General features: G+C 39.3%; 1 protein-coding gene across 2 annotated transcripts in view; it reads right to left on the bottom strand.

Moving 5' to 3' along the window:
* The window catches only part of ror2 (receptor tyrosine kinase-like orphan receptor 2), a 58,897-nt gene extending 37,012 nt beyond the window's left edge, over window positions 1-21,885 (bottom strand). For both annotated transcript variants that reach the window (XM_026297612.2, XM_026297611.2), the window contains exon 1: window positions 21,497-21,885. In XM_026297612.2, the coding sequence (XP_026153397.1) occupies window positions 21,497-21,623 (127 nt within the window). In that variant the 5' untranslated portion in view covers window positions 21,624-21,885. The remainder of the gene's footprint in view (window positions 1-21,496) is intronic.
* Between the last annotated feature and the right edge of the window lie 302 nt (window positions 21,886-22,187).

Here is a 22,187-nt window from a genome sequence, read left to right on the forward strand (position 1 = left end):
GACATTGAACTGTTAGCAGTTAGCATAAGGCCAAACTGCCTGCCACAGGAGTTTATGCACATGATTGTGATGTGCCCCCCCTTTGCTAACGCAGACACAGCCTGTGACACGCTGCTCTGCATCACCAGCAGGTTGCAGACAGCACCCACAGGCTTCCTCATCTCTGGAGACTTCAACCATGCGTCTCCCTCATCTGTTGTGCACAGGCAGGCTGTGGTGCCATGTGCGGTGAAGAGGTGGACTGCTGAGAGCGAGGAGGCTCTGAGGGACTGCTTTAACACCACTGTGTGTACAGAGTTCTATGACCCACATAGGGAGGACATCAACGCCATCACAGACTGCATCACAGACTATATAAACTTTTGCTTTGAAAACCCTCCTGGATGGTACGATGTTTTCCAAAAAGCAAGCCGTGGATTACCCCTGATATCAAAGCTCTCCTGAAGGAGAGAGAGAGCTTTCAGATCAGGGAACAAGGAGGAGCTGAGGACTGTACAGAAGGAGCTGAGGCGGAAGATCAGAGGGGAAGGCCAGCTACAGGAAGAAGATGGATGAGCATCTGCAGCAGCAGAACATCAGTGGGGTGTGGTGGAGCCTAAAGACCATTTCAGGCTTCAAAGCACCGCAAGCCCAGGCTGAGGGGGATCTGCAGTGGGTTAACGATCTAAATCTGCATTTCCTTAGGTTTGATCAATCACCTGCTCCTCCCCCGACACAGCTGCATGCCCTCTTTCCAACACCTGGACAATGCCCCACTCCCTCAGCCTTTCACACCTCTGGCTCATTCCATCACCCCACCACTTCACAGCTCCATGGACGCACCCACCCCCCAGCACACAGTACCCCTGCCCACCATTATCCCCAACACCAGTCCAGGTGAGACGTGAACTGAGGAGGCTCAAGGCTAGGAAGGCAGTTGGACCATATGGTATCAGCTCGAGGCTTCTTAAGTCCTGCGCAGATGAACTGTGTGGCGATATGGAGCATGTCTTCAATCTGAGCCTCAAGCTGAGGGTAGTACCATAGCTCTGGAAGACTTCCTGTGTGGTACCAGTGCCCAAGACACCGCATGCTAAAGATCTCAACCGCTTCAGGCCAGTGGCTCTCATGTCCCATCTGATCATGGGCCGCCTCCGCTCTGTGGTGAGCTCAGCGATGGATCTGCTGCAGTTCGCCTACCGGCGGGGTGGAGAATATCTGGTCATCTTCCTGCTTCACCGTGCTCTGGCTCACCTGGAGAAATCTGGCAGCGCTGTGAGAATTCTGCTCTTTGACTTCTCCAACGCGTTCAACATCATACAGCCGGTGCTTTTGAGGGACAAACTGGAGAAGGCTGGTGTGGACCTTGAAGACATTGAGAGAGTGGACTCTTATAAGTACCTGGGTGTTCACCTGAACAACAAACTGGCCTAGACTCATAACACAGAGGCACTGTACAGGAAGGGCCAGAGCTGGCTCTACCTCCTGAGGAGACTGCGGTCTTTTGGGATGAAGGGGGCACTCCTGAGGACCTTCTATGACTCTGTGGTGGCATTAGCCATCCTGTACAGTGTGGTCTGCTTGAGCAGCAGCATCAAGGAGAGGGAGAGGAAGAAGCTGGACAAGGTCATCAAGAAGTCCAACTCTGTCCTGGGCTGTCCTCTGGACTCAGTGAGGGAGGTGGGGGACAGAAGAGTCCTGGCTAAACTAACATCTATGCTGGAGGATGCCCTGTCTGCCCTGCAGAGCAGCTTCAGTGACAGAGTGATCCACCCTTGCTGTGTGAAGGAGAGATTCCGCAGGTCTTTTCTTCGTGCTGCTGTCAGACTCTACAATGATCACTACTGACACTGTACACTTGTCATCCATCTGCTGTAATCATGTACAATACTGTATTATAAGGTAAATCACATCAGTGCAATATACTGTAGTCACTTTATCTGGTATTTATTTATTTATCTATCGATGTCCATATACTGTACATACCCATAGGCACATATTGTGCACACTTATAGTTTTTGTAGCTTTATTATTTATTTTTGTAGCATTATTTTATTCCACTTAGTAATTTTTAAATATTTTTAATTTCTTATTTATCTCACATCTTTGCTACTTGTGGCACTCAGCTGTGTACTTGTACTTTGCTGTTGCAACAATGCAATTTCCCCATTGTGGGACAAATAAAGGTTTCTTATCTTATCATCTTATTTTATAAGTAGCTGCTACCAGAAGCTATCCAGTTCACCTACTGTATGTAACATGCACTCCAGATCACAGTATATCAAATTGTTTTGGCAGTACACTAGAAAAAAACTAAGACCATTGGGAATAGAGCTGAGCTTGTTCGGAAGCTGTAGCTGTGGTTGATCACATGTATACATAGCTTGGAAAAGGAGGAGCTAGGCATAGTAGAGTGTGTTTCCATCAAAAGCTGCATAATACTTCTGGCTGCTGCATTCCAGCAACCTCCTGCCTTCACCATGAAAGAACCCTTTGAGAGTTGAAAGGCCAGGCCACAGCTCCATCTACTGGGGTTTTGACTGTGGGCTTTCAGCCACACCTCAACTTTCCTTCCCTCTTTGTGTGTGTCCTTCTGACTCTCAGTCCTCTAACCTTCGTCATTGTTACTTCCCATCCTCCACCTGTCTACATTTTCTGGTTTAACTTCCAACCTTTCCTTGAGTTTTCAGCAAGGTTGATATTATTTGCAGAAAGCAGTCCTAAAGTTATTTCTTGAAGGAAGAGTTACTTTGGAAAAAGAAATGACTTAAACCTCAACAAAGAACCACAACGTGTAAAAAAATGAAAACATACCTGAAAACCCAACCAATGCTTGGTTAATGGAGTGTTTTAGAGTTGCAAGTAACCATGTTTTTTGATGTCTTGATCTGCATGTGGTTAAATCGTGAGTATGTGGTTAAGTAACATAAAAATGACACAAAGGATGTTTGCTACTGAAAATCATTGCTCTGATTGTATGTTACAATCTTTGCTGGTTGACAGTGCCATTCTGAAGTTGCCCCCATTAAATGATGGTAAATGGTAAATATTTGACGCATCAACTGCATCTCCCCCTGACAAATAGCACTTGACAATTATTGTATAATTCACTGACACTAGAACAATGTAATTCAACAATGTCTATTCAGTAAAATCATTCTTTTGTCTTCTTAACAAAATCAAATACATATTCTTTGTCCTGCTTTTTGTTTCCACTGTTCTCTAGCCACTCTGGGAGGCATTTCCAGAATTAGCTACTGAGTAGCTGCTGAGTAGGTACAAAATATTAAATAGTTGGCAGCAAAAACCATAATCAAACCTTTTGTTTGGTCACTGACGTGAATTTTGACAACCATATCAAAACTATAATCAAATCAGCTTATTACATCTAAAGAAACTAAGTTGATTTTGAGAAACCCATTTATGCCTTTGTAAACTACACATCTTGATCAGTGTTTTAACTGACCTTCCAGGAAAGAGGTTCCAACTAGTACAAAATACAAAATACAATAAAATTTTAACTAAATCCAGGAGGACAGTACATATTACTCTAGTCCTTAAACCCTTGCACTGGTTGCCTGTTTCCTCTAGAATTGGCTATCAGATTACAGTTAACTTTTAAAGTTATCTTCACTGGATCAGGTGTGTTCAGCCAATCAGAAGCTGCAAGGGCAGGGATAGTTGAAAAAAAAAGCAGGACAAAGGCCCTTAAGGACTGGATTTAGAGACCCCTGTTTTAAAGCCTTGGATAGCTATATCCAGTGGACTATAGCCCTGAGGGAAACTGCCTTTATTTTAACTAATAAAAGGAATAAGCTTCCTGAGGAGTTAAAGTCTATTAAGGGTTTTTAACAGTAAAATAAATGCATTCCTGTTTTATCAACCTCTGGAATAGTTTCAGTCAAAAATCTAACTTATTTAATGGCGATCATACAGTGTTCCATTTCTCTAGTTTTTGAATAATTTTATAATTATCCATCCATCTATTATCTATACCCGCTTATTCCTAATTAGGGTCACAGGGATCACATGGAGCCTATAATTATGTTTAGCAAAATTTTAGTAAAGCTTTTATGACATGCAATTGCCTTTTATTTCCAAAACCATTGAGCTTTTAAGGATTTTATAGGAATTCACTTCTTTACTATTATTGATATTAGTGTGTGATGCTTTATGGTAGTGATTTGTTTAATTTGCTTGTTTCTAACCATTTTACCTATTTTATTCTCAGTGTTAAGCACCGTGAGCTGTCTTTGATATGATGTGCGTAATAAATAAATATGAGTTGAGTTCAGTATGTGGTGGTTGCAATATCAATGGAAACATCATGTTTAGAGACACACAAAGACAAGAGTTTATATCCTCAGCCAACTCCGTGATTACATTTAGCCAATGGAGCAGGGAAAAACTGTATGACAAAGAATAGTTGGCCCAGTTCACAGCCTGTAAAATGCAGTGAGAGGGGAGTTCTTAAAAGGCCAGGTTATGCAAAATTCCTGCACTGGCAAAGAACTGGTATTTTAATTATGATGCCCAAGAGTAGTTTGTGTTGTGTCTAAAATATTAAAGTCATTTATTTTAAAGTGCTTTTAATAATCTGCCAGTTGCATCTGCACAATCAAATCAATTCTGTCTTTTAATCTGTCACTTGACCTTCTGTGGATAAACTCTGCATACATTGCTCTATCTCAATGTAGCTCAAGAGGCACACATTGTTGCACAAGTAAAACAAAGGGCAATTCCTGGTTAACTTCTGGTTAACCTGGTTAACTAACTACTCATTTAGATATTCATTTCTGACTGCAATGTGTGCCTTCTCTGTCTGTCTCACCCTGGCCAGCCTCTCAGTTTTCTGTCATGGGACTTTTTGAAGGTCTCCTCAGTTAAAGAAAAACAGTGGTGTCTTAGAAAGAAAATACGCACTGCTGTTTGAGGTTGTATTTCAAGTAAATGATTGGCTAAATAGATGACTTCCCAATGCATTGTATGTTTCAGACAAAGATAGCTGGTTTCAACATGAGTTTTCCTAGCATTCAGGTCTTTGATCCCTCTTTAGGGTGCATGATGTGTCATTTGTGTCATGCCACTTTGCGTAATGAACTGTGAATTGCAGAATGCATTTCCAAATTGCATGACCAAATTTCACATTGAACACAGATGTTCTATATAAAAAAGGGCAGAAACAACATTTCCTCATTAGGCAGCTAAGAAAGAAAGAAAGAAAGATCCACTGTTGCAGCAGCAAATTACTGGCATAAAAAGCTAGTTCAGTGAGGTAAAAGGGTAGAAGCCATCTTGCAATACACTGACAATCCCCTTCACAGCATCGTGATGGATGCAGCTGCAGTGGACGACTCACTTCACGGCACTGCAGGACAGCTACAGTGGGTACGGAAAGTATTCAGACTCCTTTAAATTTTTCACTCTTTGTGTCATTGCTGCCATTTGCCAAAATCAAAAAAGTTCATTTTATTTCTCATTAATGTACACTCAGCACCCCATCTTGACAGAAAAAAAACAGAAATGTAGAAATTTTTGCAAATTTATTAAAAAAGAAAAACTGAAATATCACATGGTCATAAGTATTCAGACCCTTTGCAGTGACACTCATATTTAACTCACATGCTGTCCATTTCTTCTGATCCTCCTTGAGATGGTTCTGCTCCTTCATTGGAGTCCAGCTGTGTTTAATTAAACTGATTGGACTTGATTAGGAAAGGCACACACCTGTCTATATAAGACCTTACAGCTCACAGTGCATGTCAGAGCAAATGAGAATCATGAGGTCAAAGGAACTGCCCAAGGAGCTCAGAGACAGAATTGTGGCAAGGCACAGATCTGGCCAAGGTTACAAAAGAATTTCTGCAGCACTCAAGGTTCCTAAGAGCACAGTGGCCTCCATAATCCTCAAATGGAAAAAGTTTGGGACGACCAGAACTCTTCCTAGACCTGGCCGTCCAGCCAAACTGAGCAATCGTGGGAGAAGAGCCTTGGTGAGAGAGGTAAAGAAGAACCCAAAGATCACTGTGGCTGAGCTCCAGAGATGCAGGAGGGAGATGGGAGAAAGTTCCACAAAGTCAACTATCACTGCAGCCCTCCACCAGTCGGGGCTTTATGGCAGAGTGGCCCGACGGAAGCCTCTCCTCAGTGCAAGACACATGAAAGCCTGAGAGTTTGCCAAAAAACACACGAAGGACTCCCAGACTATGAGAAATAAGATTCTCTGGTCTGATGAGACCAAGATTGAACTTTTTGGCGTTAATTCTAAGCGGTATGTGTGGAGAAAACCAGGCACTGCTCATCACCTGCCCAATACAATCCCTACAGTGAAACATGGTGGTGGGAGCATCATGTTGTGGGGGTGTTTTTCAGCTGCAGGGACAGGACGACTGGTTGCAATTGAAGGAAAGATGAATGCGACCAAGTACAGAGATATCCTGGAAGAAAACCTCTTCCAGAGTGCTCAGGACTTCAGACTGGGCCGAAGGTTCACCTTTCAACAGGACAACGACCCTAAGCACACAACTAAAATAACAAAGGAGTGGCTTCGGAACAACTCTGTGACCGTTCTTGACTGGCCCAGCCAGAGCCCAGACCTAAACCCAATTGAGCATCTCTGGAGAGACCTGAAAATGGCTGCCCACCAACGTTCACCATCCAACCTGACAGAACTGGAGAGGATCTGCAAGGAAGAATGGCAGAGGATCCCCAAATCCAGGTGTGAAACACTTGTTGCATCATTCCCAAGAAGACTCATGGCTGTACTAGCTCAAAAGGGTGCTTCTACTCAATACTGAGCACAGGGTCTGAATACTTATGACCATGTGATATTTCAGTTTTTCTTTTTTAATAAATTTGCAAAAAATTTCTACATTTCTGTTTTTTCTGTCAAGATGGGGTGCTGAGTGTACATTAATGAGAAATAAAATGAACTTTTTGGATTTTGGCAAATGGCTGCAATGACACAAAGAGTGAAAAATTTAAAGGGGTCTGAATACTTTCCGTACCCACTGTATATTATAGTCATGGCAACCCTGCTTGCAAGACAGCATCAGGTTGGTTGTCACCTTTTGTATTGAGCCAATCAGAATTCAGACCTTAGCCCAATGCTGTGGAATGACCTCAGAGAATTTTCGGGCAGCTTATGAGACCTACTCCCTCTACATCTTTCCAGTAATTTAGGGTGACATGTCTACAAGCATGCCCTTCACTCATTTGTAACATACTAAAATATGTAGGCACCTAATTTTCTAATTTTACCTTCTATTGTCATGTTAAAACATTAAATCAGACTACATTTATTGGAAATGTGCAGGCACAGAGAACTGCTTTTTTCAACTATAATGGAAGCATACTTCAGACTGCAACAGTAAATTCCATACAATAATACAACAGTTCTTCTCAAACACAAACACTACTGTGACCACCTTTGTCTCTCAGGCTCCATCACTCTTATCTAGACATAAACATGCATGTACAGTAAGTTTACAGTGTTTTTGACACAATGACTCTATCATGGCACTGTCTGGATAGTCAGATGGTATCACGTGTCTGCAATGGAATTTCCCTTTTCCTGGCTCTGATGCTATCTTCCCTGCAAGCCCTCATCACCAAGGCAGTTTACAGTGCTAACTACATCCCCATGACTGAGTTAAAACAACAATAGCCATCTCAGAAAAAGCAGGCACTTCTGTTTAAATATTTGGGCATTTGAAGGCTTAAAGACAAGACAATAAATGGAGCTAGGAAGGTCGTGAAATAGGAGTTGAGTCTCTTGCATTTTATTGACCCCCTGATAAGTGTACATACCTACCTAGGTCTGAGGTAAATGCTCTAGTGACAACTGTTTATCTTTCTCCAGACCATCTATAAGTCATTCTTTCCTTCACCCATATATTCTGAGGGAAGAGCAGGAATGTGGAGCTGAAAGGTACCATAGAGCAAAATATTACGCAAATCTAGTTGTGAACAAGTGAGAAATCTTTGCTTCTAAACAGTTCCTCTTTGGCCCTGGTTCTCTCAGCTATGATAAACAAAGCATCTGCTAGAAGAGGGACAGGTTATTATGACAAGCTTGCTCTCAACATATTTACACAAACCCATAGCAGACAATTAAGGCCAACTATCACTTACTGAGGGCTGTCAGAACACTGCATACCAACATTGTTAAACAATGTTGTTTTGTACATTTTTGTCACTAAACATCTTTCTTCTTTCACTAGAAAGATTGTTTGGTTTGTAATGTTATTTTTCTTTGCATATATATTTTTTAAAACTGTACTGTAGATTAGTTTTGACTATAAATGTCGTATGTGTCATGGTTCATGCTATATCCTTAATAAGCATTCAATAAATACAGTTAAATATTCTTCTTAAAAAAGATATTGACAATAAAAGCTACAAATGGACTATTTAACATCTGAGTTAAACTACTACTGCAGTAATGTGTTACATTGTAGAATCAGAGATATTGTTTTTTTTCACTTGTGGATATTTCTCAGACTTCAAACAGCTCCCCCAGAGTACCTCTTTAGTCATTCTGGTTCATTATTCTCTCTATTATTCATAGATGTTGGCCATATGGATATAAAACTTTGTTGCAGAGTACTTAACTTTAATTCAAATCATGATCTCAAAATGGTACAGTAGTCCAAGAAAAAAATTGTTTTCATGAATATGTTTTTATGAATAAAAGGACCTGGAAAGAATGTTTGTTTTTGATAAAACCGGTGATATAAATCCAATTCAATAATTATTTTTTTTATCACATACAAAAGTCATATGAAAGTCTAATATAACCAATGGTCTAATTCAGTGACATTGTTAGATCACTCATTGCCATTTTACTGGTAGCAGATGCAGGCATATCATCAATTCTGGCTATTTTAAAAAGGAAATTAAATGTGGATATTAAACGATGAATGGCATTTTGTTGACTCTGTTACAGAAATAATTTCTATCTCCTGTTTCATTTCCTAGAGGAAACTAAACTAGTAGCATGAATAATTACAACAGACTTTCTGATACGTGCTTTATTCTCTGTTTACACACACCACTGCTCTGTGACATATACCGATCAGCCATAACATTAACATGACCACTGGCAGGTAAAGTGAAGGTGTGTGTATATTTAGGTACCACATTAACATTCAGTCCTAGGAGTTAGTATGGTAGAAGCAGGAAAAAAAGGGAAGCAAAAGGATCTAAGTGACTGTCACAAGGGCCAGATTGTGATGGTTAGATGACTAGGTTAGAGCATCTCCCAAACTGCAGGTCTTGTTGGGTGTTTTCAGGCTACAGTGGTTCGTACCTACCAAAAGTCTAAGGAAATAATTAGGTTGACCTACTGTAGACTTAATTTTTCAATTTCATTTATCCTTTTCAAAAGACTCAATTTTGTACGAATCTTGTTAAAATGGCTTGAAATGAGAAATACTATACACTGTTCTCTATGAAGATAAACATTCAGCAGCTATAGTGATGATATGACCTGTCCTCACAACCACAGGTTTTATGCCTTTTGCATCTATTTTTACTTAATGGTAGACAAATATGTGTGCTCTTCCTGACATTATAACTATGGAAACAGATTCACAGAACAAGCAGTAAGCTGCAGAGTTTGTGCCAACAAACTGTGAATTCACTCCGGTGTACACAGTATAAGGCAGGTGATCTTAATGTTATGTTTGACTGGTTTATCTAGCCACTAAAAGAGTTTTTCTGTGTTGACAATTATTTAATGGTTTGTAAATATGTAAATACATAAAGCACAACTAATGAAATACACAATGGAACAAAGTATGTTAAAAAATATTGGATAATTTTTGACACAATCCAACAAAATATAAAAATTGAAATAATCAGCATTAGTGAAGTATATCATGTTAAGCCACCTTGATTTGAGCTACACAAACTGGCCAATGACTAATTCAGAATCAGTACTAATGAGAGAATGTTTTTCTAACAGAATTACCAAATGATTGAGTCTACCCTGAACATTATCATACTTTTTAAAATCAGTCTGAAAAGAAGCAGATGAATAGAAGAGGCTAAAGAATTTTTAAATATTAAACATGAATCACACGCTTTTTTCATCTAGTATAAGGACTTTTTTTAAATTCTGAATATTCCACGTTCCAAAGTTGCCATTTTGGCAGTAACTGTTTCTGTAAAGGAAAATGTATGAAGGATCTACAATTAAATGCACATAAATACAAAAGATTCTCTAAAAACAGTTACACAGGTAGAGAAGTATGCACCGTAAAACATTACATCCTGTAAAAGGATAATTATAAACAGACTCAACAACACTGCCTGTGGCTTTTAAAATCTTTTAGTTCAAACAGACAATTCCCAGACACATGTTAGAGTTCAGCAAAATTAAAAACATCCAGTCTCTTAAAATAAATAAATAAACTGAAAAAAGCAATGCTTTCAAATATTCCTGATCAATAATTCATGTTGTAATAAAACATCTCACATACACACACAGGCACAAGCATGCACGCACGCACGCGCGCGCGCACACACACACACACACACACACACACACACACACACACACGTACAAAGTAAGACACAAAAGACCTGGCACCTTCACAAATGTTTCAGCTGATCTTTGACCTCTGAGTGTGTGTGTACTGAGGTTGGACGGGGCTGGACTTGCTCTCCTTTAACAGACTATAAAATTGATGTAGCGTAGTTTGTGTCCTTACCAAACAAATGGTAAAATCTCCCAACTTGAAGATTATTTATACTGTGAGTCTGCTGTATGATGTGTTCTGTCTAGTGTGGACCAACACTACCTGTACTTAAGTGAAAATTCAGACTCATTCACAAAGCTATGTTCTACCTTTTCCAAGTCTGCACAAGTAGGGACACCTTTGGAAAATCTACTCTACACGGTAAGAAGCAAATCAAATTTACCTCCCAGTAAAGTATTTCTCTCTAATGCCACTTTTCCATCATACTGTTTTAGCACTACTCTACTTGACTCAACTCAGTTTTGGTCATTTTCCATTACAGTTGAGTACCACCTCAACATAGGCAGGATCATCACAGCACAGCAGACCTTGTAGGACCACAGTATTGTTTTGTGAGTAGCGTTAGACATTTGCCTCGCTAAAACGATAAAAAACAAACGGTCGTTTTTGCTGGTTTTTAAAAATGGCCAGTTTGATTATTGTGTCAGATGCAGTCAGACATTGCACTCATGACTTTTTTAGTGACGTAACTCCCTGACCAATCAGTGGCCAGTTAACGTCTGTTGACATCACATTTTGCTATCAGCTCAGCTTGGAACCTCAGCTGAGGAGGTACTAAAAAAATTACCTGCCACCAGGTACTACCCCTTAATGGAAAACCCAAAAAACTGAGTTGAGCCAGGTTGAGTAGAGCGAAGAGTGCTAATGGATAAGCACCATAAATGACCAAGAATAACAATTCCATCCGAGGAGCACTGCTGTATCTCACTCCCACCATTAAATAAAGGCCATTTTATACCCCAAAAGAAGTACAGGTAGGGGATCACCATACAGTAGCAAATACAATGTGTATTTGTTGGACAACCAATAAAATAAAATGATGAAAATGGACTAATCCCAGTGTGAAAGCTGTCCAAAATGCTACAGTGTGGCTTGAATTGACACTGTGCTTCCAAACATTCCAGCTGGATGTTTGAATCACTTTTAATCCTCCTTTACCCACAAGTGTGAAAGCTGATTTGATCCTTAATGTTTTTCTTCTACAAAGACAAAAAATGTTAACATTACCACAACAGTCCCCTCACTCTAGTTTCTTTTCAAAATCAAATTAAGGTTAGTCATGCATTTTGTCATGCACCAGGAAAACTGGATGTTTATGCAAAATCCAGCAAACTAGTATTTCTTTAACAAAACATCAGCACTATTTTAGGTCCATTTAGTCTAAGTAAAACCACCTCATGCCTGCCCATGGGAATTAGTCCCAGATTCAAAATTATAATTAGTACTAGGCCCAAGAACAACCAACATGTAGCAAATGCCTCCTAGCAGCCATTTTCTGTGTTGTCACTTCACTGTCATGCATAGATGAAAGGATGCAGGTATAGGATGCATGTATATTGCTATAGATACAGTGAGTTCTGGTTACCCAGACATGGACTGGTACACAACATTTTCTACTGGCTACCCATTAACAAAATAAGAAAGTTGAAAAAAATATGTAAAGTGATTAAAAATGTAAAACTGCACCTCTACATCATGTTTACTGCTGCCATGACTTGACAATATCTCTATTTAGTGTAACTACTACTGAACTTTAACAAGTTCACTCTCACATGTACTAGGACAATAGTAAAATCAAAAATCAAAGTAAATTACACTAAGTTAGGGGTTCTGCATTTTTCTCAGGCAGAGTGAAAAACATGATACCCTTTCATATAGAGGTGCAAGACTTAATCAATTGTACAAACTGGGACATTAGAGCACAGTTCTAGATAGTCTCTTCCTAAGAATGCCATGCTATATGTGCTAATTCACACAAAATGTGAAAAAGGAGACCCGATCTTAAATCCTGCCTATTTTCTTAAATCCACACAACAGATCAATTACTGGGTGACAGCGGTGTGCTTGAATTGCCTAAATTGATTTTCAGATTTCAGATCATTTTTAACATTTTCAAGTCTTTACACCCTCCTCCCTTACAGAACAATTATAATTGAAATTGTCTTGTCATCATCTCCCTTTCCTTAAACATGTTACAGCTTTTCTGAGAAAAAAGCCCTGTGCTTGACACTGCACAAGTTCAGAGACTTATATGTGTATATTTACAGTCACTAACGGTAGATGACACTCTTGACTCAATTGAAGATAATATTGTACTGCCAAAAAAGTACAACACTTGTGTTCATGCTAAACTACTACTACTTGTAACACAAGTGAAGATGCTGCCCCAAAGTAAGAGCTATACTGCAGACTTCCAAGTGCAGGTAATAAAGTCTGCAGCTGAAACACAGTTTGGAGTGAGTGTCAGCATTCAGACACCCTGAGAGAGGAGGAGGAGACACTGCTTCATCTCCCCCACCCTGATGTTGGCACAGTTGTTTAACATTACTTGACGCAGATAAATGAATTCAGCAATGCATTTGTGCTTGTTGTTACGCCTAGCCTATGTTCTTCATAGACTAATTATAGTGTATTGTATAGTGTTTTTTAGTGTAATTATAGAGTATACTAAAACCTCAGAAATAGCTTTTTAAACAAATATAGCTACTTTAAATGTTATTTTATTAGAAGTTATTTTTGACCTCACTTGTACAACATTGCCAAAATTAGGTATATTGTGTCTCAAAATCTCTGCATTTGTTACCTCAAGGCTAGATTACTGTAACTCATTACTATCTGGATGTCCCAATATCTCCATAAAAAGCCTCCAGTTAATCCAGAATGCTTCAGCCAGAGTCCTGACAGGAACTAGCAAGAGAGATCATATTTCTCCTACATTAGCTTCTCTTCATTGGCTCCTTGTAAAATACAGAATAGAATTTAAAATCCTTCTTCACACATACAAATCCCTTCATAATCAAGCTCCTTCATACCTTAAAGACCTCATAGTACCACCACCTAGAATTTCTAAATTAAGCTCCTCTCCTGTGGAACCAACTCCCAGTCTGGGTTCAGGAGGCAGGCACCCTCTATACTTTTAAGGTTAGAGTTCAAACTTTCCTTTGTGTCAAAGCATATAGTTAGCGCTGGCTCAGGTGACCATGAACCATCCCTTAGTTATGCTGCTACAGGCTTAAACTGCCTGAGGACTCCCCATCATGCACTGAGCTCATCTCTCCTCCCCCCTCTCATGTATATTCCACCATTGAATGTCACTAACCTTGTGCTCTCTCTCTCCCCTAGTTTGTGCTCTTTCTCTCTCTCTCTCTCTCTCTCTCTCTCTCTCTCTCTCTCTCTCTGTACCTTCTGCAGGTGTCCCTGGTCCTGGAGCTGTATATTGCTGATGTGCAGTTACTGGCCCTACCAACCTGCAGTGTCTATTTGTTGTTTATTGTTGCTTTTCATCTTTTAAATAAAAATTATTTACACTAATTTAAAAAAATTGTGACGGCAGCTTTCACAAAATCTGAGACCAAATGCTTAATTGATGCAAGTACAATCCATTCTGGAAGGCTGATCAGTTTAAGTGTTTTCCTTCCATAAAAAATAATGTAACTATATTTAACTGGTTCTACCACCCACCAATAACCACCTTGTATGATTCATAGTATATTATAGTATGGCATATGTAAAAAGATGGGTTTGTATCAAATATGTTTCATTGAAAAATACTATTTAATCTATACTATACTATTTCATTACTGTTTCATTACTACTTCCCTTTATATCTAGTACTGTAAAATTGATGACTAGAGTGAATAATGTTGAAGACGAGTGAGAAGACGTGGGAGTTATTGTTTGGAATGGGATTTCCCTTCGGTGATGACAGAAGGCAATTTGCAATTTGCCTTCTGGAGTCTTCCCTTTTTTCTGCTTTTTGTCATGACCGGCACCTGTCCAGTGTCTTTTATTTTGAAGTATTTCCTGTTTTTAGTGTGTCCTGGTGTCTGTCTACATTTGGGTCCCCACCTTGATAACTCTTGATGCCTTTTGGTTTGAAATCCACGCACAAAGTGGTGCTTTCCCCTTTCACCCAGAAATGTCAAATGTAAGAGTGGTGTCTTTATGCTTGAGCCCCGAGCAAGTTGTCAAGCACAGAACAAGAATCCTCTCTGAAATATTGGTCAAGGACCAAAATGTTTGAGCACGGAGCAGTTCAAGTGCTGAGTTTTGACTGTACAGGATAACATCGGCCGACATCAGGGGAACACCAGGTGATTTGTCCTGGGCCCTTGGTCAAGGAAGGGCCGAAAAGGGGCCGTTAACTTTGAGATAATCTGATGAAATCATTTGTGAAAACTTTATGTATTTGCCTACTAGTTTTAAATTACATAAAAGCTTATTATTTTTATCTTTCTGATTTTCCTTGAGAGAGTGTTGCAAATTATTTTCCTTTCCCTCCCTATAATGCAAAACATGGTTTGGTCTGTCATACTACTATAAAGTCACAACTTTACCTCTAGCCAGCACCAGTAAACTTTAAAAATGGCCAGTACCCAAAAAACTAAAAATATACACAGCAGAGATAGAAGTGACACAACTCAATAGTATTAATCAAGAGCAAGGTGAGCATCCATATAGCTAATGTTAGATTAAACATCTGGCCGACACAGTTTCTAATAGCCTAGATACCACTCACCTTTAGCTTTAACGTCCAGTTATTAACATGTATCTCAGGATGTTTTGCTAAAAGGAAAGTTCAGCTCTTGACTAAATAAGCTGCACAGCACAGTAGCTTAAGATACTGGAACTAATGAAATTATTTGGACATGTTTTTTTGGTGCAGTAAAGAAGAAGTTACTACAGTGAGTCATTCATTAATTCAACACATGCATACAACAATAAGACTGTGTGGGAAGGGTATGGACATATGTAATACAACCAGTAGCTGTTTTATACATTTAAACTTAATAGACTGATGAAAAACAACTGTGGGTTACTGACAGTAATGAGTATATTTCTTTATAATGTGTGTGACCACTATGTGTGGGGGTCTGTGTTTTTTCTGTGTAAACTGATTTAAAATATGTTTACTTAGTGTCTGGAAGATGAGAGCTCTTTTGACTTGTGCAAATGGAACGGGCCCTGTGTGTGTTACGGACAGTCAGCAACCAGCGTGCAGGCTGGGTAAGGGGGGTTAAGAGATCATCTTGTCCTGGACATAAGCAAGACACACAGTAGGCCTGGGAACCAGTACTTCTTTAATGAAATGGATTCAACATTGCATTAAAGATACCATCACTAGATGACAGGACAACACTGATCTATCAATCATACACATATTAAAATGTATAGTACATTGTGCATGATATGGTGCTTCCAGTCAGCCTTGCTGCCAATTTGTCCCAGTGACCACTCACTGTACTACAACTAAAAAAATACAGCCCGAAAAGCATTTTCCTCATAGACCTCCATTACAGCCTATAGTGGGTGAAGGTCAGGATTAGAGATGTAGGGCCAGGGAGAGAGATGTGGAAACAAACTAGAAATGTTTAGCAGAAAATGTGACATATGCGTCTGACATTCAAACAAATGGGCAACATCATAAAGTCTGGTATCCACTTCTTTTAATAGGATTAATAGAGCTGTCACAATGGAGCCACACTGCTTTGCCTCCCGTTTCTCCCTGCACTATTGCCACAAAAGAAAAATTCCCTTGTGGCCCATAAAACCTTTCCCCCTAGTGTAAAAGTAGTATCTGTAAAAGGTTATATTGTGAAGCTTTGCCGTAGACTAGAAAAAACATTGTGTGTGTCATCTTAATGTAAATTCTAGGGGAGAGGCCAATGGAACATGAGCAGCAATTGTATAATGGTGGTACAACGTAGTAAATCACAGAGAAAATTATTCAAATATATGTCTAAGATCTGCAAGTCATAATGTCAGTGTACTGTAATGTTAGCTAACATAAACTACTAGTCGTACCAGCTCAAAAAGACTTTAGCAACTGAATAATTTCTGCATCACAATTTCATTTATAAGAGAAAGACTGGGTTATTTCTTTGTTCTAAGGTTGCACAATGCTTTAAAACATTTTTCTCAGATGTAGCAGTTGTATTTATTAAACTGCATCGAATTTGATTGGTCAGCCACTGGTTTGCAATAGCATGAATAGTTTATATGCAGTTTATTGGTTTCTGTATCTTGTAACGACTTAAATCTCTCTCACGTGCTGTTTTATATCTGCTTTCTAAAATGACAGAATATTAGACAGGCTGTGAGCAATTCTCTTTAAGGTTCTTCTATATTTGCCTATAAAGCTATACATGGGTCACCCCAGAGTACACAAACAAAAGGTTGGGATCAACTCAGTTTTCCAGTTGTTATAAATGTATGTTGCTTAGTATGTCTCAATATACTCAATAACATAATTAAACATTTGGAGATTAAAGAAAATCTTGAAATCTGCCAGTTTAAGTTAATTTAATCAAACAATTTTACCTTTTCAAAATCTGATCATACTTGTGGCATTCTTTCTACAACTGGAATGAGATATTGCTGGGAAAGACAGCACTGTTGCAGAAGTTCCCACAAATGTGCTGCACTTGTAGGTTTATTTTCTTTCACTCTTCACCTGGAGAATCTGGAGACCGTAGTGCCATTCCATCACTCTTCTTACACAGCCTGGAAGGGTCATTATCCTTTTGTAAATTGTTCTTTCCTCTCCATCACAATAGCAATATACAGTACTACTTCCTGCTGTGCTGTATTGTCCATATGATGCGGTACTTAAATGCCAATATGGAATGAAGAAATTAGGTGGAAAAACGGAGGTGATCCCAAACATTTGACCTGTAGTGTATATCTCTGAACTTCTTTACCACTACTCCACATTAACACCTCTAAAATCATCCACTTTCACAGTGATAGCATTAAAGTTTTGAAATGGTCTTCCTCTCAGGATTAAATGTCTGCCCATGAACATTTTTTAACCCAAAATTTAAAACATATTTATTTACTTGGGCGTTCGGGTGCTAATAGTTGTCATGTCTTAATTAGGTCCCATTTAATTTTATTATCCTTTTTTTCTTGCTTTTATTTTATTTTAATGTCTTTGTGCTTTTTATAATTATTTGACATTTATTATGTAGAGCTTTGGTCAACATCTGTTGTCTAAATGAGCTATATAAATGAAATTTGATTTGAAGCTGACAGCTACCACTTTATCTGGAGGTGAAACTAAAAGCGATAAGTCTTCATTGCAAAATAAAATTGTACCCATTCAAATATAAATACAGTATGTCAAGGAAAGGAAAAGCTTTTGTAATCTATGATTGTGACATATTTTTAGAATGTTTCTTTTAATATGGTTCGTTCATTCTTTACTTATATCATAGTCCTTGCTGATTGATATGCAGCTACATAGCTGACCTTGTTTTCCTCAAGTGGATTAATCATAGTCAGAGCTCTCCTGGAACACCCCACACAGTAAAGAAAGTTGCTTTCTCAAAGCACCGTACATAAGAGTTTACATAAAATATACAAAACAGTAAACTATGAATTCAACAGTAGATAAATCACAGAAACAATACAATAGAAAATTAATCAAAAGCATTCCTGAAAAAAAATGTTCTGAGAGAAGTTTTAAACACAGCTAATGAATTAGCATCCCCAGTGTAGGTTGGAAGAGAATGCCACAGTTTTAGAGCATATGTTGAGAATGCCCTGTCACCCATAGATCGCAGCTGTAAGAGACCATGCTGAGATGATTATAAATTGCGAGTTGGCGTGTAAGGTGTTAAAAGATCTGCCAATCTGACCAGGCAGAGCCTTGTATGTAAGCATTAGGATTTTAAAATCTACACGGCATTTAACAGGGAGCCAGTGTAATGTCTCCAAGACAGGAATTATATGATCACTAGCCCTAGCCTCGGTTAAAATTCTAGCTGCTGAATTTATTAAGAGAAGATTTAGACACTCCAACAAGGAGAGCATTACAATAATCAATTTGTGAGAAAACAAAGGAGTTAATCTTTCAGCAACAGAAAAGTTCAACAAAGGCCGAATCCGAGCAATATTTCTGAGAAAAAAGGAGGTCTTTACCATGCCTAGTATGAAAGGCTCAAATGATAGGACAGTTTCCACCACTACGAGCTTTGCCTCCTTTGCTTCCACTTCATTCACAGCTGTTGCCATGGATTTCAGTTATTTCCGGTTCTTCCTCCATACAGTGCTCTCACGTCATCTCATTTTATTAACTCATTATTCAAATTGTTCTGACAATTTTTTTCAAACCTACAGTGACTAGAAGTGTGAGAAGCCTTTGGAATGACCTGGAGTTATATATGAAATAGTCACAAATTGTGATCTTATCTTCATCTAAGCTACAAATACAGTGCTGGAGGAAAAAAATAAGTGAACCATTAGACTTCACTCAAAGATTTCCAGTAAGTTCCAATTATGTCTGGACAATGTTCATGTGGAATTTGGAATCATTCTTTACTGAACTGCTTCAGCTCAGACATTATTCTGTTGTGAAAGGCTCTGTTGAGCTCATTCCACAGCATCTCTACTGGGTTAACATCTGGGCTATGACTTGAACTTGGATCTTTGAGTCATTCTATAGTAGATTTACTTTGATGTTAAAGATCACCCAACATCTACTGAGCTTCAGCATTGAGGCAGCCATCCTGAGACTCTTTTGTAACATACCTTGGGAATTCCTTTTCCCTCAACAATGGCAAGCTGTCCATGGCTGCAGGCAGCAACCCCCAGACCCCAAACTATGGGGAACAACCCCGGCCAACTCCACTGAACTTCACCTTTTTGATGACATTTTCATTTTGGTATGCATTGCCCACTTCTATCGAGAGCAGCCACAGCACTAAGTCATCTCTATTTAAAGACAGTTTGTTTAAATGAGGACTGATGAAAATCTAAACTCTTAAATTACGTTGTATTCCATTCAAGCTTTAGACAAATCAACAATTGATTGCATGTCTTCTGAGATCTCTTTTTAGCCAGTGTTTTGTCAGCATAGTCACATTCAGACCTACACTTCCAGTCTGGTTTTACTGCCTGGAATCTGGGTTGGCTAACTCCTACTCCTAACAACTAGAGTCAGCTCTTGTTGATGTCATCAGCCTAGGGTTTTGCATACTTTTTCTAACTGAATGTTTGAATGATGTGCATAGGAACAATACGATGACTTATGTGTTATTAGTTATTCTAATTTCACAAATAACAACTGATAAAGATTAACTGAATCTAATCAGATTAGCATGTTGATATTCTTGGTGTGTCAGAGCCTTCAAATTTTCAACTGTGTATTTTCTATCCTCCAGGCAGCCATTTTGTTTACATTTACTTTTGCTTCCAAACACCACTGTTATATTTCTTTCAAACATTGTAATTCATACAAAACTGAAACTTTTTATTGAATAAAACTACATAAATGCATGGTGTTCACTTTATTTTCAGATACACAGTTCACTGTGTTCTCTCCTTGTTATCCAGTGCTGTACTGGTTCGTCATATTGTTCTTGTCTTTTCTTTGGAAACATCCTCTGTTGTAACATTATGTGCAGCTCTAAGCTCTCATATACTTGTCCATTCACAACGCCAGTAGGAAAGTTGAAGTAACGTAAGCCACATGATGGTTGCTATAGAGAGAGCTGCTAAGCACCTCATGTTATGCCACAGTAAACTTAACCCCCCCCCCAATAATAGCTGTGACCCAGACTCCACTTGCCAATGCCTATGTGGAAAACATTAATTGGACATAGGCACTTTCTGTAAACACATTTGAAAGCATTATAATGAATTGATAATGGATTGTTGGAAAACCTCCCTTACAATGTGAGATTTGTTTGTATGGTATTCATCAGCTCCTGGGTTTTGTGACTTTTAGACCTTGGTCTAAAACATGAATGTACAATAAAATGGCCAGTACAGACAAAGAAGCAGCACAAAGTAATGGATACATTTACTGATGTATAAATATCAAACTTTAAAGCACCGCTTCATCCGTGCTCAATGAGGTCATAATAGAAAGAAATGTTGCTTGTTGGCTGCAAATCATTTGACCCGCTGTGCCCCACCCCCATGCCCCTTTCACTTCATACCAAATGGTAAGTCCTTAGAGCCAAAGCTGAAAACAGGAAATCTCTACAGCTTTCACCCCCCGCAGGGCGAGTAAGTGAATTAGCATGACTGAAAAAGACGCCAGATCACCCCAGGGAATGTTAATTAACATGACAACGAGACAGTGGCCATTTGATTCCGACACAAGAACCTTGTTTTATGAAGACTAGGAGCTGCAAGGAACTCATGTCAACAAGTGGGAAGAGGACAAAGAGTGTTCAAGTGGTCACAGAAACTTAATGGGGGTGGGGGTGCACTTCTTACCCCTTTCCCCTTAAAACAACAAAATATATTTTGTGCAAAAAGACAACTAACTACAAAATCCAACATGTTGCTAAACAAGGGATTACCGGGGGACGGCATTTCATCTCAACTTGTGTGTATTGTTCAGATGATTGGGGTAGCTTGCAAATGTAAGGGATGCCAGCTCAGAGAAAATAGAGAATGAATAATCTCAGAGAATAATTATGAGCCTTTTTTCTGCACATGGGATGCGAAATCTCAAGCTCCAAACAGGACACAACTGTCACACAGCTCTAATTTTTATTTTAACTTCAAACAGACAAAACACAAGATAAAAAGTTCCATCTGTTGCGTAAGACCATTTCACGCTTGGAGAAAACACAGGCATACCAATGCTCTTTTCCGAGGTTCACAGAAGGTGAAGGGAGTGGGTGATAGATTTGCAGCAAACTGACTATAATTAAAACCCAAGCTTGCTGACTGAAGTACATGTTATGCGGCGCATCACGGCACTAGAATCGTATGTGAACTGTTTTAAGGAGACTTACCGTTACAAGTTGGATGTGGAAATAAAAAAATCATCCACAGCAAACACTTCTGTAAGGGACACATAGTTTCAGTTTTCACTTCCAGAGTGCGCAGGAGAGTATCACGAATAAAACTGCCCCGTTTCATCAGATGCTAGGAGTTTGAGTTCTTCTGCTGTAGCTATCTTCTCTTTTTTTTATTGCCTGAGTCAACAGCCCGCCCCGCACACACAGCGAACTTTCTCAGCGAAGTCGCACATCAAGCTGCGGAACAGACGCGTATTCCAGAGAAGAAAACAAAGCGGCGTTCATTCCGCGCACAGCCCAGCAGAGACGTCGACAGCCGCACGGTTCTTTAAGACGTGTTCATCCCAAAGTGGCCTCAGTCCTCGCGCTAAAAAGAAAACTCAAGCAGAGGCACGCGCTCACGTGCACGCACGTAGAAATGCGGTAACGTTTGTGTAGAGCGCCCCATAGCGACAGAAAGATGACAGCCAGCCTACTACAAAACTCGATGATGAAAACATTTGTCCCACTAATGTTCCCAAACTGAAGAATTAGCCTTCAAGATCCAAATGAACTACACTCATACTCCTGACTCAAGACTAAACTGAGTCCCATTCATACTTTTTTTATTTTTATCCACTCTAAAGATTTTGTCGCTAGTCTCTCATCATCCTCCCATGTAGAACGAGACTAATATCGTTACCAT

This window comes from Mastacembelus armatus, chromosome 12 (assembly GCF_900324485.2).
Source record: "Mastacembelus armatus chromosome 12, fMasArm1.2, whole genome shotgun sequence".
Lineage (NCBI taxonomy): Eukaryota > Metazoa > Chordata > Actinopteri > Synbranchiformes > Mastacembelidae > Mastacembelus > Mastacembelus armatus.